At 41.8% G+C, this 27,364-nt stretch overlaps 1 protein-coding gene across 1 annotated transcript in view; it reads left to right on the top strand.

Moving 5' to 3' along the window:
- The window catches only part of CABP7 (calcium binding protein 7), a 58,744-nt gene that overhangs the window by 12,201 nt on the left and 19,179 nt on the right, over positions 1-27,364 (top strand). Inside the window, exons 2-3 of the mRNA XM_066601962.1 lie at positions 15,096-15,239; positions 24,493-24,605. Of these exons, the coding sequence (XP_066458059.1) occupies positions 15,096-15,239; positions 24,493-24,605 (257 nt within the window). The remainder of the gene's footprint in view (positions 1-15,095; positions 15,240-24,492; positions 24,606-27,364) is intronic.

The following is a 27,364-nucleotide window of genomic DNA, read 5'->3' as shown; positions in this document are numbered from 1 at the left end:
TCATCTAGAGGTGTTCATCTAGAGGTGTACTCACACAGGAGAGTTTCACACGCAAGTTCCGTCCGATAGCATTATGGATGGAACTCACGCGTGATAATAACACATAGTTTTTAATCAGCTGATCTCTCATCGTTCAGTTTAAACAGCAGCCCTTGAGTACTAAACAACCGCTGTGTTATCTCAATATATCTAATATATAGAGAGATATTATACTATTGGTGGCAGTGAGGAGACAAGTTGTGTTTAAAAAACACATATACTCACATGGCGCTGCACGCTGCTGCCCCGCTACTGTGGGGTTGTTCACCCACCTGACTGCTGCAGCCAATGGGAGGGACATCATCTGCGACGTCCCATAATTAGAAGTCCAAGTGACAGGTTTATGGGAAGTCGCCAAGCCTGCTGGCTGAGTGACGTCACATGTCATATGCCACATCGCCGGACTGCTGCATCAGCGGTTCGGTGTTGCGGTGAGTATATTTCTTCTATATAGTTTTGGACATGGGGAGCTCAAAACTATCTAAAAGAAATGACTTGTAAAACCCTTTTAAATAGAACTAGTGATATTTCTTCCTGTAAAGTACTACCTATTACAAACATCTAAATGTTACCATCAAACCCACCTTTTCTGGGGGTTACCTTAACCTGTTCTATAAGACATTTATTACAATCAAAGTCCTCCTGCATCCATCTTCAAAAGCTTTTTAAATTATTCTCATTTTTCAGACCTGAAGCTATTAAGATCATAATCCATTTCTTTCCTTCTGCCATACTTTGACTCCCTGTTAATTGGTCTACTTCTGTGAAGACTCTTGCCCTCACATTTTACGTGGGAGTTTGCATTTTATCAAGACTCGCCTCACACTGTGGAGCAGCTAATCGCATTTGGCCTTCTTTTATACTGAAAATCTAAACTCCTATCACAAATCTGCAAAACCTTCAGTGACTTCCTGCAACCTTGTTTTCTTCTAACGACTTTTCTAATAATAATGCTTTCCACCCAGGTCGTCTGCATCATTTGCTTTTTTATTTTCTCTTGCTAAACCAAGCGGGTTTTTGAAGGTCTCAAAGACTTTTTAATTGATCACATCACAAAAACCCATGCCACCTAAACATCAGCATACGTGCAGCTGAGTGACGATGATAACCCAATGGTGTTACACATGCCTTTGCTGGGATTATGAATGCTGCTCTGTAAGTGCTAAATTCTCTCAAACTTCCATCTCGCCAGACCGGGTGCAAAGGTTATATAATACACTCTAAGTGTTAAAAGTCCAATTAGCATATGCGTTGGTTAAATACATTACAGTATTTTCCAAAGTGTTGCGTGGGACAACAGGTTCACTGCTATTTATTGCTTTTTCTCACCCGCCATAATAGCAAGAAGTAGCATCATGACAAGACCCAACCTGACTTTGTCTGCACTAATAACTGAAATTAAATTACAACTCATTTCAGTCACGATCATTTGCATTCTGCAAACACGTGCCCAAAGTGTAAATGCTCTTTGTTTCTTCTGTGAATTTGCCTAAATATATTTGTGTTATGTGTATTCTCATGAGTTTAGACATGGTGAGAGGAACTAGGTATTTATGTATTTGAACATGTCAGGGGCCATATCTTGGTTAGTGATCTAAAGTCTGTAGAACTTTATAAGAATTAATGTACAAGTATTTAGTCTACAATTAATCTTGCTCTATAATATTAATTAAAGGGAACCTGTCACATTGAAACATGCTGCCAAATCATTAGGCAACATGTTGAAGAACAGAAGGAGAAGAGCAAATTGATATATAGTTTTGTGAGAAATGATTCAGTATTCCAGTGGGTGATCCTATGAGTGGTCCTATGAGTGGACCACAATAGGGTATATGGGGAAATGCATGAGCATATATACCCTACTGTAAATTCCAGCACAGAAGGATCGGGCAAATGTTTGCCTCTTTCCCACCCTGAATTGGAGAATGATGGGATGATCATTGAACTCATTCTCCCATACTTTTTTTGGGGGGGGGTCCTGTGAAGTAGAGGAGTCTGAGAAAGTGACTTGCTTTCAATTTGTGTTGGGCTCTTTGAGGAGCCATGGGCTGCCAGTTGCTACATTCCCGATTATGTTTGATCCACTCTTTTTTCTACTTCAGTGAGTGTAAGTAAGCGTTCTCAAATTTTATATTTCAAGTGACTGCTGTGGACAGAAGGAGACCTTATTTTTAACTCACTATGAGTCCTTCCTTCTCACCTATATGCATATCCTAATAAAGAATTACTTTGCAGTCTGCAATGCTGCCTTCCAATAGGTGGCGCTGCAGAGGTATTGTTCCGGCTCCCTTATTTGCATATTACCCAGAGGAGCATGAATGGCATTATAAGTCTGCTCACTCACTCACCTTCTAGATGCCCTCCCTAAGGAGAAAAGATGGTGTTCCTGACCTATTCTTACAGTTAAACATGGATCTACAAAAATCTAACAGATCCTATTAGGGTATGTTTAGACAGTGAAATCCGATAAGGATTCCACCTCCAAAAACTGCAATAGAAATCCACTGTTGAGCTGCAAAGTTCTGCCTTGGCTATGCAGATGTATAGCTGCGGATACGCACATGGATCTAGTCCCTTTCAATTGGCAAATCTTCATACATAATTCTCAGCATGGATTCCGCAAGGACACAGTGTATCTACTGTAGGATACTGCTGGGAGAGGTCACAGGGAAAGGGTAACTAGTGGTTACCTTAAAGTCAGTTGTCCCTCGTGATGCCACTGTTCCATCCAATGCGGTGAATCCCGAAGTTGTCATAAAGCAGTCCACACACAGGATAACTTTCTGGACAAACTGGGAACAGTCAGTGATGCCTGTCTACGTAACTTCAGTAAAGTTCCAACAAAAAAACAGCATTTCAGCACAAATTACATTTCCAGAGGGTGGTGTGACAGGGAGCTTCTCTCAGCCAAAGCCACAGTTATCTGTGTGATCCTGCTCCCAGTGTCTCTCTCTCTTTCTCTCATCACAGTCACATGACATACAACAAGATACATTTCTCAGACATAACCCAGACATTAAACTATTCAGTGCCTCAGAGGTGCAATACACATCTAATGCATACTGCATATAAGACGCTGACAATACAATTAGCACAAGAAAGCACTTAACATTATGGAGGGGCCCTGCTAACTCTGTTCCACTACAGTACTGAAATCACTTATATGGGCTGTAGAATGCCTATTTCTAGCTGGTTTCTACCATTTTATGGCCACTGTATACGCTGCTGTAGATTTACTGCCACATCAAAAAATAAATAAATCATGTTATTTGTATAGCGCCAACTTATTCCGCAGCGCTTTTAAGTAATCTATTTATTTACCCACTCCCCACCAAGCTGGGTACTCATTTTACCGACCTTGGAAGAGTCAACCTTGAGTCGGCTACCTGAACTATAATGGGAATTAAACTTGCAACCTTCAGGTCATGAGTGAGAGCTTAGGACTGTATTTCTGCTGAAACTCCGTCACCCTAGGGCTCACATAAACCTGGAGTTGACCCTGCTGGTACTTGATAAAGAGATTCAGTGGTTGTATGCAGACTTATTTTCATGGAATGCAGCATGGAAAAAAGTATTGAAATCAACTTATGTCAGCCAAACCACAGAATCCTCCAAAAGGAAAAGCAATTTGTAGATGGACTGTCTGGGGTCTAGTGAAAACAGCTTTATTTCAATTAGTCGACAGATGCAAACATAGAATATACTGCATCACAGACTGGATAACAGTAAAGTAAATATCACACACACACTTACTAGTAAAAGAGTCTAAAATACAGCACTGGCAAAAACACTATGCTATACATTAGATTTACATCAACAGTCTAATAAAGCTACACATTTTGGGGAGTGAGGAAAAATAGTAAATGAATAGGGAATCACAGGCTGAAGCTTTATTGACGGACAAACACATCAAGAGAATCGGGGGAAGGAGTGGGGTGTCAATTCTGTTCTTCTATCATGTCTGGACATCAATAATGGCATATTCGCTAAGCAGGCTGTGAACCAGCCTATGGTAGTATTGGATGGACATCTCCAAGTTCATGACCAGGTGTTTCCTAGCAAGTGAAAAAGTGTTTGTAAAACCGTTCATAAGGCACCAGGCTTCTTGGATAATGTCAACTGTGTACTGAGTGGTACAAAAGGCTACACTGGGGAACAGAGTCTCTGAGTTCATTTTCCTTAGTATCCAACAGGACTTATGAAAACAGGTACTGCTAGAGGAGATGCAATAGTGTTCCTTTAGTGAATGGGCACCTTGGGCAGTGTGTTATATGGTCCAAGGGCATTTATGAGACTTCGCAGTGGCAGGACCTTCTTAATGTCCATTCATGCCAGGTCTTTGTGTTCCTTGGTCAACTTGCTATGCTGCCTTCTTACAAACAGCCCTAGTTGTATCACCAGAGATCCCTGGAATAGACTCTGTTAAGTTCTTTGCTCAGATGAGTTTGTTGATAGTTTCCACAAGTCTGGCTCAAATTCCTACACCTGATGTTCCCTCACAAACTTGACAATATCCTGATAGTACCAGGGAATGTCCCAATAGTTCCAGTCCAGCCCACTCCAGAGAGGCAGGAGGAAGAAGTGGAGCAAGGATTGGCCTGCTGAGCCACATTTAGGGCTCGTTCCCTTGTGTGTTCTATTTTTCTATGGAGCATGAAAATGGCACTCACTGGCTGAAGGAATCTGCCTTATGATGGACCAAATGGACCCCATTGACTATAATGGGGTCTGTTCAGTTTCCATCCAGGCTTCCATTTTTTTACAGGATGAAATGACGTACTATGCTGCGCTATTTCATCCTGTTTTTAAACGGAATTCAGTAACTGAGGTTCCAAATGGAACCTTCGACACTAATGTGAGCAAGGCGTTAGCCGTACGCAAAGTTCTGCGGACTAAGTCACAAATGAAAGAAGACCACAGCAGAGCGGGAATGTTAGGGACTTCTTGTCCACAACCATCAATTACACTATGAGACCATTTAGGGGTTCTTGTCCCTCATCAGTACAGAGCAGGGTGCCAGTTGGCTGGATGAGATGTCTTAGATGCAGTTCAGATGGAGTACTGGTTGTCATTGAAGAGACCCAGTGAGTGTATAGAGACTTATTTTCATGCACTGTTCCATAGGAAAAAGTATGCAAATTAGATCATGTCAGTCAAACGAATGCCTTTCATGATAACATGAAAGTATTGAGTCTTCTTCTAATTATATGAAAATGCACACTGTGTATGGAAGTCAGATTTCAAATATTGTAGCAGTGTTAATGGAGTTCCTGGGTTCCTGTCTGCCTTGCTTACTGTGATTTTTCCCCACAGACCTAAATCATTATGTACTCTTTTCATCACTATTCAGATTTTAAGTTTTTAGGATCAACAAGCCAGCAAGTTAGGTCTCTCCTCATAACTCCCCTCAGCCCAACTTTTCTATTTTGGTAATCAAATCATATTAATGTGTCTTATGGTAATACACCTGCTAGGTATCTCATGATCTTTAGATGGGCAGATTAAACACTTTTCTGAGAGTACCTCCTTGCAATTGTTGTCTTTCTTTCCCAGGGGCTGGTCGAGATGGGGTGGAAGGGGGTGAGAGTGGTCACGTGCCTACAATATGCTTACTCTCCAGCTATTTATTGGGGCTGAGTCCCACCATTTGAGTCCCTATTACCAACAAAACTCTCTTTCCCACTTAGTGAAGTTGTATGCATTGTTGCTGAGTGGATGTGAGAAGACCTCCTCGGTTCCAATTGAGCTTAGGTACTAGCACTTGGGCGATCCTTTGGTTCAGAGGCTTGATGAAGGCATTCCCCTTCACTCATAAGTCATCCATTGTAGGCTACAAGAAAAAAAAAGAAAATGACTGTATTGCTGGTACAGAACATCATCACATTTATGAAAAATATATGCGCAGACTTTGGGAATCTGCCAGAGATCTGGGAGCATTGTGGGTACTCACTTGCATGTATGGTGGACATGTAGACGTATTACTTCTGTTTGGAAAGCACTGAATCAATTGTACACCCAAGTTGTTCAGAGTGACCAGTTCTCCTTAACCCCAGACAGGGCCCTTCTGTCCATGTTGGCAAAATGTTCACTCCAAAAAAAAAGGAATCTTACAGTTTTTTTTCTACAGGTTGCTAGATTTGTGATTCTGAGACACTGGAAAACGATGACATACCTGTCCTTGGCAGAATGGCTTTCTGAATTTTCTAATATGAAGCAAATGGAGGAGGTATTGGCCAGAGATGCCAGTCAGGTAGAAAGGACTCGGTTCATGTTTAGGGAATCCACAGCCTTCTAAACTCAGCTTTCTAGGTCAGGCTGACCTCTACTTCAACGCATCACTCTTACCAACTTTTCCCTCTTTTTTTTCTCTTTCTTCTAAGTGGTTCTTGTACCTGCTTGATCGTTGTTGTGTCCTTCTAGCTGGTATATTTTTTATATAGAGGTTTATATTTAGTTTTAGGATTTATTATATCTTTAGCACGTCATATTGGTATAATCTCAAAATGAAGAAAAGCGGCAACATCGAGGTTGCAGAAGTAGAAAATCAAACTTTAGTCTCCCATGACATAAAACCAAGACAGCAACGTTTCGACCGGATGGTCTTTGTCAAGCTAATTCCATATTGGTATAATCTGTGATTTTTTTTCTCCTAGCGTGTAACTTTGCATGTGTTTAGATATAATTAATTTATGTATGCCAGCAACCGTGGTGATGTAAGTATTATTTAATATCAACATCACAAATTATTATTACGGTTATTTAATATTATTATTTTTATTTCTTGGCTGTTTGATGTTGGGGTGATACAGTTCCCCTGGTATGGAGGAATAATATCTGCTGTTAGCAGTACTGTTATTGCAGTGCAAGCTGTCCATAGCGTTGCTATGGAAAGCGCAGCCCCTCTGTCCACGAGCGGAGAATCATAGCGATTCTTTGCTTGCGGGATTTAAATCACAGCCTGCTGCGATTTGCCGCGATTCTCCGCAGTGAGCTTATCTGTCAGATAGCTTCAGTGCGGAGAACTGTCAGCTGGCTCCTGCTACCCGCCACGGGACATCGCTACGCCCGTGGACAGGCAGCCTTAATGCCATTAGGATTTTTATTTTATATACTAGTATGATGTTTCAATTAATAAAGATTTGTTTAATTTTACACCTTTTTGTGTATATTTTTTCTTTTGTTTTGATGGACATGTTAGGCCCAATGTCCACTTGCCCGCACAGATTCCATCTGCTAAATCCTGCAGTGGAATCCAGCCGTGCCCGCAGACATGGACAAAAAAAATACATTTTCTTAACTGTCTAGATCCAGCGTGAGTCTCCTCCGTGCCAGACGGATCTTCTTTCTTCAGCACGGCGGATGCATGCGCAGTGCAATTTTTTTTCTTAATCTCCTGCTTTCCCGCGAATCCACGGCACGTCCCCAGTGACAGCTGTGGCTGTGCTGCAGATCAGATGGCTTTCATTGACTTCAATGGAAGCTGTCCCTGTGGGATCTGCAGAAAAATGGAGAATGCTGTGATTTCTTCCCGCGTGTGCGATCCGCACGCCGAAAAAAATTACATCTGCATGCTTTTAACTGTTTTGCGGCCTTACTCACAAAATGTCTTATATGCGTGTTATTGGAAAATATGACGTTTTATTATACTGGTATTAATATATGTGAATGAACATTGAGTGAACAATAAAATACGATTATTTTAGGATAAAATTGCACAATTTTAAACTGTTAGGGGGTTGATCTACACCAGTGTTCCCCAACTCCAGTCCTCATGGACCCCAACTGGTCATGTTTTCAGGATTTCCTCAGTGTTGCACAGGCGATGTAATTATTGTCGGTGCCTCAGACATTGCCACGGGTGTTCTTACTATAGGATATCCTGAAAACATGACCTGTTGGGGTCCGTGAGGACTGGAATTTGGGAAACACTGATCGGTTACAGTTACGGCTGAAATGGTTTCAGTTTGCTTCCATTTTACTTTCATTTTTTTCAGAGAATGGCACTCCAGAATGCACAATTTGTTCCGTTAAAAAACGGAAACATAAGGGTACAGAAACAAAAAAGCGGGAAGGTCCTGCCCTATCTTTATCGCACGTAGAAAATCTAGGTGTGAGAAAGATGGGGCAAGTCCTATCTTTTCTCGAGTGTAGAAATAATGCGCGAGATTCATGATAGTGAAAACAAAACCATTGAAATCAATAGTTTTGTTTTGTGACTAAAGCGCGCCCATGTGTTTAAACCCTCAGATGAATGGGAATAAATCTGGTATGTGTAAATATGCCATAAATAAAAGACTAATAAACTGTAGAAATGTATCAACGTCTGTCTTAAGGCACTTTTACATAGGATGATGCCAACCACTGGCCCGTGTAAAAATGCCCATGAACGAGCAAATGCTTGTTCACTGGCCTATTGAATCTTTTATGCGGGCATAAAAGTAGGCATTTGCCCATGTAAACAGGGGGATGTTCTGCCGACAAATGCTATCTGTATTGGAGTGAACAATTGTAACAATCGCTGGTGTGTGAAAAGAACACTGACTAATAGAAAATGTGGAGACGTGTAAAATCTGCAAGCATTGATCTAGTTATATTCATATATAAAGTATTTTGTCCATCTTTCACATAGGACGGAATTGGTCCACATGGACATTTCTGGGTCCCAATGTTATCCCTATGGGGCTTGAATTTTGCACCCATTAGAATCCGTGTTTCTTTACTTTAAAATCGCAAGATTAAATTCCACAGCAAAAAAGCTTACTGCTGCAGAATTAAGGATATTTTGCGGAATCATTGTTGCGGATTCCTAACATGCAGGAGTTAATTCCGTAATTAAAGTCTACGGAAAAAACGCAACAAAATCTGCAGAATGCATTCCGCGGTTAAAAATGCAACAAAATCCTCACTAATTGATAAAATCCGCATGTGTGCTGCATCCTGCCGACAATTCCTTCCCGTGAGAACGGCCCCAAACGCTACCGACAGAGTGAAATCTACTGAAAGGTTGTTACATAATAGGCATGCCAGGTATTAGGAAACCCATTGTTAATGCAGTAGATGTTGGTTTTGCTGACCTGTGGTTTTCCGGCTTGAAATCAATGGAAACAACTGCAGAAGTCAAAGAATAAACCGCAGCACTGCTGAAAAATTACAAATTAAGGATATGTTTGACCCTGCCATAGAAAAATCAGTAATCAACGACTGCATCACTAAACCATCAAACATCAGGGAGAAGCGCTAGGAAAACACGAAGGACGTTGACAAAAGGGTGACAGGTGTCGGTATTTTGCCTGAATTGCATTGCAGCTGCCTTTATATGAATATGACTTAAGAGTCACTGTATAAAGTGTCTCTGAATATACAGCATGGCTATATTATACTGGTAGTATAGGTGTGCATCACCTGTCAGTGCATTGAGTTGGAGCAGGTGTGAACTTGGTAGGTGCCTGGGAGTACATATCGGGTGTCATTGTCTTCTCCCCCATTAAAATTCCTCTCAGGTTTCTGTAAGGAATTCAATTTGTTCAAACATGAGGCACAAAGGAGTGAGCTGAGGAGACCTGGAGACTGCGGTGTATGTGTGTGCATGCCTAGCCTGTGTACAAATGGGGCCAGAATGAATTTCGATGCGAATATATGTATAATTCACGCCGTCTAAACAACGCCTGCAGAGCTTTCAATGATAGCAAGACAAGAGGAGAAGCGGTGTAATAGCGATGGGAATGAAGGCAGTGGAGAAGATAAATCCACATGGAGTCTGTGTCTGTGTATTATCATTTTTACCGTGTCCACTTGTGTATTTGTGGTGTGGAGGTGTTTATCCGGCTTTCAGCTTGTTCCGCCGGCACAGGGGGACGTGTACATTGAGTGGCTGTGTTCTGTGTATGCATGCTGTGCTTTGCAGAATGTTTGTGTAGCTGTATGTGTCTATGACATTCTTATGAACTTTGTGTTTGAAGAGGGGAGTGTGTGCTACACGACGTGTACAGCAATGTGCGCTACTGCTGCTGCGGCGCATCAGGTGACTGCAGTGAATATATTTCATCTCCAGGTGCTTCACTTTACTTCTTCACATACAGCATAGATGGTGCTTTCTAATATCATTTTGCAACACTGCAGTATATTTGTAAATGTTGGAAGCGCAGTGCGAATAATGAAGGGTTATAATCATGACCCTATGGTTTATCACATCCCCCACTACTCTTTTTCCTCCTCCTTTCTCTCTCACTTCTCCCTCCTTTTAGAGTTTTTTTTTTCTTTCTCCAATATTTTGTTACATAATTCAGGCAGCATTTCAGTTGCTTCCTTTCTCCCTTCCCTATTTTCATTCCGCATGGTAGGGATACAAGTACGGAGCTTGGTTTTATTGGTCCTATCGGAGATGTAGCCTCTGCAGATATCTATCTCTTTACTGATTACTATAGAAGTGCTTCTTCTGCATTCTCATTTTATATAGAATTCATTTTGTGGGTGACCCAGTAAACACAATTATCTGCAGTTGCAGCTGCCCTTGTATACAGGTTTTATTTAATTAGACTCATAAAATATGTCCTCAGGAAAATCCCCCTTTAAATTGAATTAAACTTTAAAGTTAGAATGCGTTTGCCAAGTCAGGTGCTGCTGGAAGCTTATGAATTCCTGCATTTATCATCATACATAGTTCCTTTTGATTTTTTTTGGCCTCGTATTTGTAAATCAATATAATAGGTGTAGTTATCAATAACTAATAGAAGCCACAAAATAATACGGAGCACTTATAAAGCAGTTGTAGGGAATAGAAGGGATGAACAATCCAATTCTTCTGTAATGTGTCCTTTATGCAGTATTGTGCAAACATTGAACAAAATGCAAAGTGAATGAACAAAAGAGAAATTAAATCAAATCAATAATTGGTGTGGCCTCCCTTTGTCTTCTAAACTACATCAATTCTTCTAGGTACACTTACTTGCACACAGTTTTTGAAGGGCGTTATTTTTTCAAACATCTTGGAGAACTAATCGCAGATCTTCTGTGGATGTAAACTTACTCAAATCCTTCTGTCCTTCATGTAATGACAGAGAGACTCAATGATGTTGAAATCAGGGCTCTGTGGGGCCATATCAACACTTCCAGGACTCCTTGTTCTTCTTTATGCTGAAGATAGTTCCTTGTGACATTGGGGTTGTTCTGATGCAGAATAAATTTGGAATCAGGTTCTATTTTTGCCTAAAACTTTTACACAGCACTGTAGATTTATATATTATGATAAAAATAAAATAATTACATTTTAATTCAATATATTTTCAACCACAATTTGTATCCTTCGCCCTTGATACGGTTGTCAGGAGTGATTGTTATTGTGGTGCACATCTTGATAACGCATACATACAAACCTATATACATTCAGTAACAATAGAATGTTATAGACTTTTGCTCTTTGTGTTGCAAGCAGAGACTGACTGACCATAAGGTCCCCTACATGGCAGTATTTGGTCAGTATTTTCCATCACTGTTTGAAAGCCAAAACCAGTATTGAAACCCACAGGCAAAGTAAAATGGAAAGATTTTCATTTCTTCTGTATTTTGGACCCGATTTGGCTTACAAATATTGATGCGCAATACGAGCCAATAACTCTTGTCTGAAGGGGGCCTTAAAATGAGTTTGCAGGCAGAAAACATTCATTTTAGTTTGCATTTCACTAATATGTAAATGGTGATTTTCATGAATAATGTAATATACTGGAGATTTGTACATTCAATTAAAGGTATATTTTGCAGTAATCATTGAAGTAACGGCACATTACACCTCAGAATGCACTCCACATGATTAAGCTTTGCAAGATAAACAGAATATAAGTTGACTCAAACCATTCTAGGCTAAGAAGGCTTAATTCATACTGAAAAGCTACAGTAGCCATAAATTACATTTTAAGAATCTATCACAGTTAGCAGATAAAAAAGTGCAGTTTCATTTTTTTTCCACCTCAGAATGCATTATCCCAGCATACGTAGGATTAGCTCTTATAAAGAAATCACGGCTAAAGGTTCTGGCAAAATCACAACAAACATTGTGGTTTTTTTTTAGATTTTGTGATGAGTTCCTAAGGCTGGTTTCATCGTGTGATTTTTCACGTGATGCGACAGTCAGAAAAAAGCAGATTATGAAAAAAATGCTTTTCAATGTTTCCTTCCCATTAGTTATGTTTTCACTCATGCGAAGTTGCGAGAGCAAAAAATCGTGGCATGCTCTATCTTTCTGCGATGTGCATTTTTTAAATCTCCCATGTATTCCTATGGAGCCTCCTTTTTATCGTATCATAAAGCAACAAACTTGCGATTTTTAACATTGGAAAGCCCTATTGACTTTCATTAAAAAATTATGGGATAAAAGAGCGTGAGAAAATCACGAGCCGTAGCAATGATTTTGTGAGAATATGCAGCACAGACGCTCAAAAGTTGCAGGAAGAAAAGCGTGATTTTCTCATGGGAAAATGGAGATAGCCCGTGTGAAACTAGCCTAAGGGCTCTTTCACACAGGTGTATATTGGCCACCGGTTTCACGGCTGTCCGATATACGGCACGATCTGAGGAGTAAAAATTTGTGAAGGTTTGTGCGCTCGTTCAGACAGCATGGGCCCCAGCGCATATAAGCCGAGGCCGCCATGCAGTTGCCACTTCCCTCCCTCTCGCCAGCTCACCACCTCTCTCCTCCCCTCTGGCTGTTTGCAATGGAAGGGAGCAGAGCTAAGCTTCTGCCCCTTGTCTTTAGCCACCAATGGGAGGAGGCAGGATGGGGCAGTGCCCTCCCATTGCAATCTGCCGGGGGGGGGGGGGGGGGGAGAGAAGCTGGAGGGAGTTTAACAGTCATACTGCTAAACTTCCTCCCACCTCCCATCTCCGGTCGCTGGCATAAATTATACCAAAAATCTACACCAACTCTTAGCTGGTGTACATTTCTATGTAGGTGCACGGAGATGCTATGATGCACATGATATAGGAAGAGATGTGCTCCTCTTCATATATTAGGTACATGGTAAACCAATGGGGATATTATTAAAACTGGAAGTTCAAAAGCTGGTCTTAATAACTCTCCCCCATGGGTATCTTTAAATCCCATTCAGATGGATGGGACAATTGCAAAAATTGCTTAAACACATCTCCCAAGTGAATATACCCTAAGAGCGACATCAAACAGCTGTGTTTGTGTGCGTTTCTGTGCATGCGAAATTTGTGTGCGCTAAGCACATAGAATAGCACCCATTGATTTAAATGGGCTCGTCCTCATAAGCGCGTTTGTGTATGCGCAAAAAAATAGGCCCTGCTCTATCTTTTTGCGTTTTGCTCTACGAAGCTGCCATAGACGTCTAGGCAGGTACGCAACTACATAAGGGGAAGGGTGAAAAACAGCACAAAACTCAGGAAAAGAAGACGGCCGGTCCGTATTAGGCTTTAATAACCATTCAAGAGTGTGTCTCACGCATGTAAACAGGCCCTGCATGCAGAAAAATTACAGTAATATGAATCTACGAATCCTGATTATAGCCCGCTCCAAAGCTCATTCATGCTCAAATACGCTGCACCAAGCATATTTGCGCAAATGCTCATGTGTCTCTGCCCTAAGACTGCCTTTACATGGAAAAAACCACGGGATTTCCATAGCAGGAATTGGTTCTAAGCTCCGCCCCGCCTCATTCCATTGCTGGCTGCGGACAAGGGGATGGGAGGGGCCTACCTCCACCCCCGTCCCAACCCCCTTCCATTGCAAAGAGCCAGCAGGGAGGAGAGCAGAGGTGAGCCTACGAGGTGGAAGGAGAGCAGAGGGAGGGAGTTTGGCAGCCATGCTGCTAAACTCCCTCCCACCCCGGCCACTGCCATGGGCTCCCATAGTAGCCCATGCTGTGGACAATATATTCCGGCCTAAAAAATAGTTCCAGGACTATCTTTTGGGCCCGACGTAAAAACGCCTGGTGCTATATTCACCTGGCTGGGTGCTTTTACTTCTCAGGAATACGGCCATGTGATCTCGTGCATTGGAATCCAATGCATCAGATTACAGCGCCTATCGGCCGGCTTATATAAGCCAAAGAGAGAGATGAAATGCAGAAATGTATCAGTGTCTTTCTCACAATGTTACAATAGCATACAATCTATTATTTTACACCTTTAACATATATATGTGCTGTGGCCAAACCAATAGAATTCAACATGTGGGAAGCAACCAAACTGCACAAAATCCCAGAAAGAAAATGGAGAAATGAAGACTGTTTGCAGAAATTGAGCCAATCCTATTGAATTGGCTCAATGTCTGCACACTTCAACAGCTGTCACATAATGGGCATGTTACGGATTTGGAACTTTTCAGCATGCCCTCAAATCTGCACTAAAATGAGTAACAAATCTGTCATGTTCGACTGTGGATTTATATGTATACACTTGCATTATAGCCCTATTGCAATGTCTTACAGCTGTTTATATGTAGACAGAGTAGTGATTATAGAGGCAGAAGTATGTTTGGACTGTAGCACACTAGTCATAGTCTCCTCTCCTAAAGGACCTTTTACATGGGCCAATGAGCAGGCACGACCTTTCCTACAAAAGGCCTAATCATTGTTCTGCCTGAATATGCCAGCGATTAGCTGCCAATTGAGCAAACTCTCATTCGTCGACTGATTGGATCTTTTATTCGGGCATAAAAGTGCTCGCTCAGCAGCAGCACATCCTGCCATGTAAACGGGGATATGCTGCTGATGAATGCCGTCTTTATGGGGTCAAACCATTATCCCCATACCAGCAATCCTCTGCCACTTGTGAACAGCAGTAACGAAGATCCACTGACATGCTATTTGTCAGTCAGCGCTCGTTAAACGGGCAGACAATCGGCCCAGGTTTTAACAAGGGAACAAACTGCTTTCAACTGCAGTGCAGATAAGATAAGGTTTACTTTAAGGTTTATTTTAATGTGTGTGTTCTTAATTTGCAATTTTATTAGGTCATTATTTTGTAGCATGAATATTTAAGCAGGTGTCGAATGGGATGGAAACGGTTAACCTTTTTTTTTTTTTTGCCTGTCTACACAGAGATTCGAGAAGCCTTCAAGGTGTTTGATCGAGACGGAAATGGATTCATCTCCAAGCAGGAGCTGGGCACAGCAATGAGGTCTCTGGGGTACATGCCCAATGAAGTGGAACTGGAGGTCATTATACAAAGGCTGGATATGGATGGTAAGGCCTGGGAGCATTAGATGTGATTCAGCTTTATACTTTACAATGCAACTAAATACTTTATCCCTTCCTCCAGCATAGTGTACTGTCTCCATACCCGGATCACAGTGGATGGCAATCTGAGAGTAATTCCTAGGAATCTCCAAGTTTACAAATCACCTTGTGTGTTTCTTAGGGCTTAGACAGATGAAGGTGCGTGTGAACGTTTTTGCACGCGTGTAACTTATGACGAAGAGAGACAATTGATTTCAATGGGTCCGTGAGCGTGCTTCTCGTGCACATTTCCTGCTCGCAAGAAAAGATAGGACCTGCCCTATCTTTGCGTGTTACGCAGAAAGCTGCCATAGAAGTCTATGTCAAGTTTTTAAAAAAAATCAAGGTGAAAGGTGACAATTGCGGCGAGCGTATTTGCATATACGTTCAACTGTGGAAGCCCTAAGAACTCTCTCTGTATGTTTTATGCATCCATTTCTATCTAAGATTCTGCTTACACTACATTTGCAGTGGAGGTGGGAGGTATACATCAGGAAATGCTATATAGACATACATTACTCACTGAATCCCATTAAAAAGAAAAATTATACCGCAGAATATACATTTGGTTTCTTTGCCGACACATGTATCACAAGACAGACAATGTATCACAAGACAGACATTCTTGGGTCCAAGGGGCCATATAGATTTGTTCGGCGTGTACAGCAGGAGCATTCCCGAAGCATGCATCAAACACAGAGGACCAGTATGAGCATAGCTCTATGTTACAGATTTATGTACCCAGAGTTCATCTTCCATTATTACTATGTTTATTCACATATCCAATGCAATCTAACCTGGTAAGCTAACTTCTTCACAGATGTCTGTTTTTCAACAGCAGTGTGTACAGTACATAAAGGATGTACTGTACTAGTGGGCATGCCACTTCCATAGAGGGGGCACCATTGCTTTGGGGGGAAAAGCATCATTATTTTAAAAAGGCACAATTACTATGTGGGACACAGAGGGGATGAAAGTATTTAAAAGAGCACTCTTACTTTGAGAGTGGAACCAGTGTGGCTCCATTACTTTAGGAGTAGAACAGGGGTTGCACCATTACTTTGGGAGTGTCACAAAGGGAGCATCATTACTTCTGGAGGAGCAGAGAGGGGGCACCGTTGTCCTGGGAAGGTCATGGAGGGGAAAAATTATTTTAAGAGAACATTGTAAATCTGAATAGGGCACAGAGGAGACACCATTACTTTGGGAGAGGCACAGAGGGTGCACCATTACTTTAGGAGGGGAGCAGAAGGGGCACTATTACTTTGGGAAAGGCGCATTGGGAGCACCATTGCTTCTGGAGGAGCACATAGGGGCACCGTTGTTCTGGGGGGGGGTCAAAGAGGGAGCCATTATTATATGGGAACACTGAAACTTTGGAGGCAGCACAGAAGAGGCCACATTCCTTATGGGGGGAATAATTTAGGGAACTTTTCATTCAGGGGGACACAATATAAGGCATATTTTTAATGCGCAGTCACATTTTGGTATTTTTAGTCAGGGAGCACATTGTAAGACATGCTTCTACTTAGTGGCACATTTTTTAATCAGGAGGTCCTATATGTGACACTGCTATGTCATGATGGGACCTATTTTTATTCAGGGAGCAGAGTGTGGGATTTTTTTTTTTCAGGAAGCCCTATAGATACTATTTTCAGGGATGTTCAGTAAACTCTGAATAGTCATTGGGAGAGGTCATCATAAAGGCCTGAACCAGATGTAGAGGATCAGGAAGAGAATGACTCCAATTAGAGATAACATCACTTGTGAGTCACTTCAATAGAAATGTTTATTCTAGTCAGAAACAAAAAAAAAACAGCTCACCTATATGATCCGAACCCCCTTGTTCCAGAACAAGGCACACCAGATGAGATGTAGGTTTTATGAACCTTCTTTTAAACCACATCCATCAAGATAAAACTTCACAAGTGGACAATACGCAAGCACATTTCAATTGCACACAACGCTCTGTCCGTAGTCATGGCATCAATGTCAAGAATCCATGAGCTAGACTTTTACAATCTCATATATGTATTCCCTCTCTGACTGATGAGTACTTTAATTGCTGTATGGTCTACAGCATGATGATAGGTCTTAACATTCTTCTTTGTGAAGCAACTCTCAGCATATTTTAACCATTGTTAAGGTCATACTGGGAGTTGTAGTTTCACACAGTACATTATTATATGACAGAAGGTCAACCTAACTTTGCAGTTGATTTCTAACCTTAGCTTGGTTCTGGTGCTGTATTTATGTAGTGAACTTGGTTCTTGGGTTGTATTTATATTACACAGTGATAATAATAATCTTTATTTGTATAGCGCCAACTTATTCCGCAGCGCTTTCAGGCATGGATAAATGCAGTGCTGTGTTTATGGTATGAACTTGGTTTCAGCACTCCAGCACTGTATTTATGGTATGAGCTTTGCTCAGGTGTGCTTGCTTCTAATGCTGTATTTATGTACTGGGCTTTGGGGAACAGGGTGAACTAGATGGACATTGTCTTTTTTCAGCCTAACATACTACCGTATGTTATGGTTCTATATTCATGGTATGAGCTTTGTTCTAGCATTGTATATAAAATATGAGCTTGCGTTGGTGTTGTATTTGTGTACTGAGCTTTTTCTGGGCACTGTATTTATATTATGGCACGTGGAGGTGGAGTAAAGGCCCATTTAGATGCAAAGATAATCCTTCAAACAATTGAAAGATAGACAGTTTTAGCAATTATTTTGCATAACATGACAATCGAAGCTAATGTCCATTAACACTTTATTAGCTTAATTTGTGTGTAAAAGGGCCTTTGGGAGCTGTTTGTAGAGCACAGCATGTGGTCAGAGCTCTGCACACAGCTCTTTTGTTCTTGCACGGGCTGTCAGCAGAATACAATGTAATCTCCGACTTCCGTGGAGAACACACTGTGCGGTCCCTGTTATCTTCTCTCTGGCTGAACAATGGATTTTAAGCTCACCTTAAAATCATCGTTCAGCCAAAAAGTAAACGATGGCAGAGTTTACATACAATGATGATTGCTCATCTGCTGTCATTTGACTGAATTTTGAGCGATTATCGTTGCGTGTAACTGCCCTTTAGCGATCATTTTGCATAAAGTGTTAATGGACACTAACGTCCATTAACACTTTATCATCTTTATTTGCATGTAAAAGGGTCTCCGGGAGCTGTTGGCAGAGCCCAGCATGTGGGCTGGGCTCTGCACACAACTGCATTGTTCTCGTCCGGGCTGCTCGCAGAATACAATGTAATCTCCCGCCTCCCACAGAGAACACAGCATGCAGTCTATTGAGAGATACTTTATCACTCTGCGGCTGAATGATAGATTTTAAGCTCACCTTAAAATCATTGTTCTGATCAAAAGTGCACGAAGGCCGTGTTTACATGCAACCATTATTGCTCATTTGCAGTTGTTTGAATGAATTTGAAGCGATAATCGTTGTGTTTAAATGGGCCTTAAATGGGCACTATTATTATGTAAGAGCACAAATGGGAGTGGGAGGGGTTGGGTAGGCTTAGATGTGTGGCTTAGTAGTAAAAAAATTGCACTGGCATACGTTACCCCTTTTTAGAGACTCTCTTTTAAAAACCCTGCATTTGCTCATGCCATCAGCTCATCCTTAAGCTTAACTATGAGCTTTAATTAATAGCAGATTGTCTTATATGTGCCATTACTCACAGGGCATGCAAAGTGCTGCCATCCCAAGGTCACTACCCTTCAATTGAGTTCCGAGCAATGAGCTGGATGCATGTCAATCATGATGAAAGCCATACTTTTCCACTATGGGTGACCAAGCTGTCCTGGCAGAAGCCATCATGCTCACCTCCAGCTTTCTGAAAAAGAGGCAACAGGCTTTGAAATGCGTTAGATCTGAATATTAATACTATGCAAAACTTTTCAAGTTATGGAGTTTTGATTCCCACCAGTAAGGTTACACCAGATCTTAGGCCTCATGTCCACGGCAAATTCGGATTTTAACTATGCAGCGTTTCTCCCGCACGCGGATCCGCGTCCCATAGGGATGCATTAGACACCTGCAGGTAGTTAAATACCTGCGGATGTCCTTTTTTTTTGCAGGTGCGGGTCCCGCATGCAGGAAAAAATCCGGACATGCTCCATTTAAGTGCGGGTCTCCGCGGGGACGGCTGCCGCAGCTGTCCGGATCCGCAGGAGACCCGCGCCTGAATTAAACTCACCTGCTCCGGGCGATGCAGGTCTTCCTTCCTTCGCGGCCGGGAACTTCTTTCTTCGGCCCAGCGGATGTGCCCAAGAAAGAAGATCCGGCCGTGAAGAAGGGAAGACACGCACGGCCCGCAGCAGGTGAGTTTATTCTTATTTTCAGCCCTCATGCGCGCGGGGCAGGAGGGACCCGCTGCGGATTCTCCATGGAGAATCCGTAGCGGGCCTGATTTTCCCCGTGGACATGAGGCCTTATGCTTTTACTCTGCATTCCATCACAAAAAATCCTATACAGAGGCACACAGAATGGTGGCTCCGTATGGTAAAGTGTTACAGAAAGAGTCTTTTCCTGAAATATTGCTTCTACAGAAGAATACCTCCTCCATTCAGCATTAAGTGGAATATTTTTATTTAGTGACTATCCACATAGTAAATTGTGAAATATTGCCGTTTGTACCATGATAACTGGAAAATACACATTTTCTGTTTTGTGCAGAGCACTTGTCAACTTTACTGTATAAACTGAGAAAATATGAGCAAAGCCATCTCAGTACAGCACAGGTGCTGTGTGGCTTCTGTAAATTTCTTTTGTAGATACATAGAGTAATCCTTACTAGAAGCCTAAGGCTCTGTTCAATCTACGGTATCTCGTTTTGTCATTTTTAGGCTATGTTCACATAACATTTGTTGCACACGGTAACTCGAACATGACTATATCATGTAATATATATATGTATATATTATTATATAGTCACGTTCGAGTGATCGTGTACCACTATATATATAATGCACTAATTTTATGTATGTATATATATATGATGAAAGCCCTCACTGACTCACTAACTGACTCACTCACTCACTGACTGACTCGCCACTAATTCTGTCACTTCCTGATGTCGTAGAAACATAATATTTGGCACAAGCATAGATTTTGTCCAAAATAGGAAAGGCTTATGGGTCCCAACTCGATTATTCTATTCTAGCGCAAAAGAATTAGCGTCCAAATTTTACGTACGTAATCTAATTCTCTCACTTCCCGATGTCATAGAAACTTGAAATTTGGCACGAGCATTGATTATGTCATAAATAGGAAAAGTTAATGGGTCCCAACTCGATTATTCAATTCTAGCGCAAAAGAATTAGCGTCCAAATTTTACGTACGTAATCTTATTCTCTCACTTCCCGATGCAACAAATAATTACACAAAGTTTTACCGCACAAACGTGAAATTTGTCATGACCATTCTTTGCGTACTAAATATTGGAAATTTAAAGGGTTGAAACTTGATTATTCAATCCTAGGCATAAAGGTAAGTGACCCCCTATGTAATGTAACTAATAGCACACATCTGTACTGCACAAACTGGAAATTTGGCATAACCATTCCTATGTAATGTAACTAATAACATATCTCTACCCCGCGATATATGAGACAGTTATCTTCTCAGCAAAACAAAACGCATTTATCTAAAGTAACCATGACTTCATAAGATTTTCCGTGTGAACAGCAGATAAACACCAGTACCAAATTAACTCGGGTGAAGCCGGGTATATCAGCTAGTGTATATATATATATATATATATATATATATATATATATATGAGTTCAATGGGATTTTTCTGATGGCAGATGTTAGTCAGTCTCAGCCTCTATTCTGTCAGGTTTCCCTTGTTTTTGATGGACAGTCCACTACATGATCTGCGTAGCAAAAGAAAATCCAAGGCAACTACAGCAGCTCTACAGTGTGACTACCGTACCATACAACAGATCTTAGCTTCCCGTGAGAGTGACATGAACATGCTGTGGGATCGTGGTTAACTGCAGATATAGGACTTTTTATAGATTTTTAATATTCTTTGTAAATTTGTGCACAAAAGCTGCCTGACAAAATTGTCAAGGTTACCTTCAAATTCATTGTAGGAAAGTAATAAATTATGTATCTCTTTATATAACATAGTAGGTCACCTTTAAATAGGGCTAGCTATGGCAAGCATCATTGGGATGGATATAAGAGATTCTAAAAAAACAGACTAAAGCGGCCATACAAATTTAACAGAAGTAGGTTAATGGCTGAACAACTATGAACAAACAATTGTCTGTTGAACATTTGTTTTGCAGATGCTGCTTTACACATTTTAGTCCATATTCGCACTTCTAGTTGTTCAACCTGGCCATTAGAGATGAGCGAACGTACTCGTTTCGGGTGTTTTTGCACTCGAGCACTGCTTTTTCCGAGTAACCGACTACTCAGGCGAAAAGATTCGGGGGGCGGCGGGGGTGAGCGGGGGGTTGCAGAGGGGAGTGTGGGGGGGGAGAGCTCCTCCCTGTTCCCCACTGCTACCCCCTGCTCCACCACGCCGCCCCCCGGCGCCCCCCGAATCTTTTTGTCCGAGTAGTCAGTTACTCGGAAAAAGTGGTACTTGAGTGCAAAAACGCCCTAAACGAGTAATTTCGCTCATCTCTACTGGCCATATGTGTTCAATGATAGCAGGCAACGGGCGAACAATCTTTCTGGGTACATTCTTTCAAAAACAGAATTTTCATAAGTAAAAGATCTTTCATGAGAACAAAAGATTTTTTTTGTCCAACAGGCAGACAAAAATTTCAAACGCAGCAGACTTCTTTCCAGATTATGACAGCCTGTCATCAGTTGGCTAAAATGATCATTCATTGCCATTATTCCCTGCGACATACATTCATTTTCATATGCTAGCCTAAGTAAACTGTCAGCTAGAGGCAATGCAGCAAATATATTAGGAGGCGCAAGTCTTTTAATACTTTTGTCTCATCTGGCGCTACCTGCATGCATCAAACTGAAACCTGCGCCAGGTCCAAGTTGGCATAGTTTTCTACTATAACCTACACCAGTTTCTGGCACACATTACAGTAAATGTGACGAGCCGCACATGGCCACTCCCCTAAATACTAGTCCTTACCCACTTTTTGAAAAAGTGCCAGGGCCTGGTATAAACCCGCTTGCACTAAAATTGCGACGTTTTGTACACTGGCATACAAAGATTGATGGATATGTCACAATATGTGTGCATTGTATATTCTTTCCTGATTATATCTATGGCCGCCTGCAGACGGCCGGGTCAGATTCCCTGAGAGAGCCAGTGCAGCTCTCACCTGCTCCCGCGGCTCTGTGATGTGCCCGGCACTACTGACATTTCTGTCTCGCAGAGGCCCGCACAAAAATAGAATATGCTGCGATTTATTTTCCACATGTGTTTTCACGCGGACAAATCGCAGTCGTCTGCATAGGATTGCGTTTTGTAATGCAATCCTATGCAGGCGGGCATGGGCAGAAATTCTGCAGGAAATCCCGTCGCGGAATTTCCGCCCGTGTGCAGGGGGTCTATGTCTTGGAGCCAATATGATAACTAAAAAAAAAAATCTAATAAAATATTGTATCATTATATTCATTCAAGTGAACTCTCTGTATGTATTTGTATCCAGCCTGATAAAACTGATAGCGGATGAGTGTATTGCTACCGGTGTCCATATTTATCACCGAAGTGAACCGCTGTAGTAACACTGCAGCCAGTAGTGATAAATCTAATTCCCGACCTTACTTAGTAAGATATTACCACCGCAGACATCTCCAGGGTATAAAGATGCATATAAATGAATATGTATATTCTGCCCACGTAGGTTGCAGAGAGTAAGCCAAGTCCGTGCTGTCCGAGTATGTATATGACAAGGGTCAGATTTATGCTGTAGACATGTATTTTCGGCCAGGGAGCTATTTGCATGAATATTCTATACAAAAAAATATATCCTGCAGACATAGATGGAAGACTGAAATTACTTTTAAAAGGGCCATCAATTGGACAACTTACTTCTATGTTTAAAGATGCTGGGAATTATTAGTAAGTAGGTAACTGCAGTAAAAGTGGAAAATTGTGGTGTCATTTACAAAAGGCAGTCCATCACGTATAGCGTATTCACAAAATGAAATGTTTTTTAACATTGTGCATATTTTTTTTCTGGATTCAGACTCTTTAAAAGAACATATTAACTACTAATTGCCCTGTTGAAAATGAATGAGGTCACATGGCGGCACAGCAGCTTCATACCATGTTATCTAAGCCTTCTGCATTCTAGTGGAGTGCGCTATTTGTCCCTTGAGTTCTATAGATAGATTGCCTGTGGCACTTTTGTGCAGCCAAAGCAGTCGGCTAATGTGGAGTTGGCCTGTCAGAGTGGAAACAAGGTTACAGAGATTTCACGGATTAAATCTGCTAGATGCTTTATGGATGTGCCCGGCAGGACCTTTGACATAACACGCACTTGAAGAGATACCTTAGGGAGAAATATGTAACAGCTCTTCACAGGTGTCCAGTAGTGGTCTAGTTCATAATATCCCACAAGCCTTAATATGAGAAACTGCATCGCTTGTGTAACAGCTCATCTATCTCCTTACTGAAGAGCTGCTAAAGTAATATCATCTAAAAAGGCATTAGAACTTCAGAAAAAGTAGAATTAACTAGGTTAGCAGGTAGTGAAACCAAGGACTGTTGGTACTGATCCTGTCAGGAACCCTATCTTTTCTCCTTAGGGAGAGTACCTAGAAGGTGAGTGAGTGAGGAGACTTATAAAGGCCATTCATGCTCCTCTGGGTAATATGCAAATTGTTCCATCTCCCATATTTGCATACTTATCCTGTGTTCCAGCTTGTATTGGATAGAGCTGCATTCACAATTTTACTGTCTTCAAAGTCAAAGTCTCCAAACATTCCTTGTTATTCATTGCAGAGAGATTAAATAAAATGTATGGCAAGCACTGTACAGTAATCTGGCAGGAAGTAATGGTCCACTGCTTTATATAAGAGCCATCCAAGCTGTTAAGTATGTGTCTGACTTACCTAACAGCAGAAATATGAATGCTACTCCGGACTACGCTACAAGTTGTAGCTCAAGATTAGTGCAAAATATGTGAAACAATGCATTTACAAAGTTGCTCAACTAAGATTGAAGCTATATGTGCTATGATATATTCATTGTCTTGTATTTTCCATTTGTTCAGGAGATGGCCAGGTGGACTTTGAAGAGTTTGTGACATTATTGGGACCAAAAATCACAACTTCTGGGATGCCGGATAAGTTTCATGGTGCTGACTTTGACACTGTGTTTTGGAAGGTATTTGCACGGGATTTCACAAATATTTGCTTCTGTAGTTAAAGTTTAGAAAAGTAGCAACAAGAATATATACAGTGAAAACAAGTGATTGTCAATTAATGCCTGGGGCAGAAAGAACCAAAGCATTATCATCCTAAGGGTGCATTTAGACGACCGTATATCGGCTGGGTTTTCATGCCCAGCCGATATACGGTGTCTCTCTCTGCAGGGGGAGGAGGCTGGAAGAGTCGGGAGCAGTGCGCTGAGCTCCCGCCCCCTCTCTGCCTCCTCTCCGCCTCCTCACTATTTGCAATGAGAGGAGGTGGAATGGGGGCAGGGCTAAATGGCAGGAATTAGCTCTGCCCCCGTCCCGCTTCTCCTCATTGAAAATAGTGCAGGGGGGTGGAGAGGAGGCAGAGAGGGGGTGGGAGCTCAGAGTACTGCTCCCAGCTCTTCCAGCCTCCTCCCCCTGCAGAGAGGGACACCGTTTATCGGCTGGGCATGAAAACTCAGCCGATATACGGTCGTCTGAATGCACCCTAAATCTGGAACTGTCACGATAAGCTTGACAATACAATTAATAGACCTAGTACAATAAGATGGTTGTGTTTTATAATATGTCATAGCCCTGTAACTAGAAGGCTAGATGAAAAATCTTCAGTCTTCTAATACAGTTTTTGATATGCATCTTAAAATCTGTGATAGGACAACACGGCCTGTGCATTGACTTCCATGTTACTTAGTTCATAAAGAATATTATTGTCTAACAATCATACAAAAAGGGACCATATTAAACAATTATTGTTCTGTCTCCACCCAAATGCTAATGCAGAAAAAAATACTTTGTTCGGCCGCCTGCACACGGGCGGAAATCCCGCGGCGGTATTTCCCGCGGGATTTCCCCTGCTGAAAGTCTGCATAGGAGTGCATTACAATACGAACTCCTATGCAGACGGCCGCGGTTTGGCCGCGCGAAATCTCGCGCAGCAAACAAACCGCGGCATGTCCTATTTTTGTGCGGGGCTCGCACTCACCCGGCCGCCGGCTACGGTCTGCGCATGCGCCGGCACATGAAAGAGGCGGGGCCACCAGGCGCGGGTGAGTACGCGCTCGTCACTGCAGGCTCTCGGGTTGGGTCCCGCGGCGAGAATTCTCGCCGCCGAATCCGACCCGCTCGTCTGCAGGCGGCCTTCTGCAGAGAGGTCTATCTATTTTTATGGGGCTTAGTGACCTTATTAGTATGTAGTTTTAACTCTTTACTTTACAGAATGTCCTGCTTAGAGGGAACATAGTTGGAATCTGTTTGGAGTGCCCCTAATTTGTCCTCGTAACATATGTAAGGTGCTCATAAATAGTGTTGCTCATCATGATCAGCTGGGTGATAAAATCGGATTGGGCCATCCTGCCCAATTTTTTTGCAAAAATTGCCTTACAAATTAGGTAGGTGTGTATGTTTTTTTTCTTCTGTGAACGTATTTCAGCTGTTAGTGCTGTTGCCTTTTAGTGCTGGGTTCCTAGGTTCAAATCCTATCAGGAATAACAACTGCATGAACTTTGAAAAACTCCATGGTTAGATATGAACCTACATCTTTAGCACTGCAAAGCAGCATTGCTAACAACTGAGCCACCATACTTGTTTGTTCTGCTCCAGAGAAGGGAAATAAAAATACAAATAAACAAGATGAGAGCATAAAAAACCCATCCGGATGCTGCCCTTGGTCACATTGGAACCTAGAACTCCAGCATTGCAAGGCTGAAGTACCAGCAACAGAAACACTACACTTGGTTTTCTTTCTCTGAAGGAAGGGGAGAAGACAGAAAAACACAAAGAGGACATACAAACTCCATGCGGATGTTTTCCTTGGACAGATTTGAACCTAGGACTCCAGCACTGCAAGGAAACAGTGCCAACGACTGAGCCACCATGCTTGTTCTTCCATCTTTTCCTTCTTACTCCTCTGCCCATGGAGAAGGATAAGAAGAAGAAAGGGAAGGATAATAAGGAGGGAAAAAGAAATACAAGGAGAAGGAGAAAGGGAAGAAAGAGATGGAGAATAAAAAGATCTTATTTCCCTCTACTACTTCTCATTTTTCTTCTTCTCTTCCTCCTCTGGAGAAGAAGCAATAGGAGTAAGAAAGAAGAAGCTTGGTGGCGCAATGAGTAGCCCTATTGCCTTGTAGTGCTGGGGTTCTAGGTTCACGTCTGATTATGGACATTTGTATGTTCTGTTTGTGCTTATCATTATTGTTCTTAATCTTTTTCTCCTCTGGAGAAAGGAGAAGAAAGAATTGTGATGGCTCACTTGTTAGCACTACTACTTTGCAGTGTTGGAGGTATGGGTTCAAATATGTCCAAGGATAGTGTCTGGATTGGCTTTTTACATATTAGGCTTTTTGTATTTATTGTAGTTGTTCTTCCCCTCCCTCCACCACTGGACATCGCAATAACTGCAATATGGCTGCAACTCCGCCCACCTACAGCAGCGAGCATTAGCATCTAGATTGTGCAGCTAATGGCCACCATGGGTGGACAGGGTTGCGGCTGCATTGTGGTTACTGCAGCAATGGCCCATACCCTAAGAGTATGACAAGCTTTGTGTACACTCTTGATACTGAAGAGATTTTCAGTTGGAGACAGGTGAATTATAGGTAATAAATCCTTGAACTGGAACTGCAATCCTGAGGAGTTTTCTGTGTGAGGCTACAATGGGAATACGGAGATAAAGCATCCCCAAGGTTTTCTTTTGCTAGAAAATCATCTCTTTGAAGAATGTTGATAA

Source organism: Eleutherodactylus coqui, chromosome 5, assembly GCF_035609145.1.
Source record: "Eleutherodactylus coqui strain aEleCoq1 chromosome 5, aEleCoq1.hap1, whole genome shotgun sequence".
Taxonomy (NCBI): Eukaryota; Metazoa; Chordata; class Amphibia; order Anura; family Eleutherodactylidae; genus Eleutherodactylus; species Eleutherodactylus coqui.
Note: the sequence above shows the minus strand (reverse complement) of the source record. Positions and strands in the feature narration are given on the sequence as shown.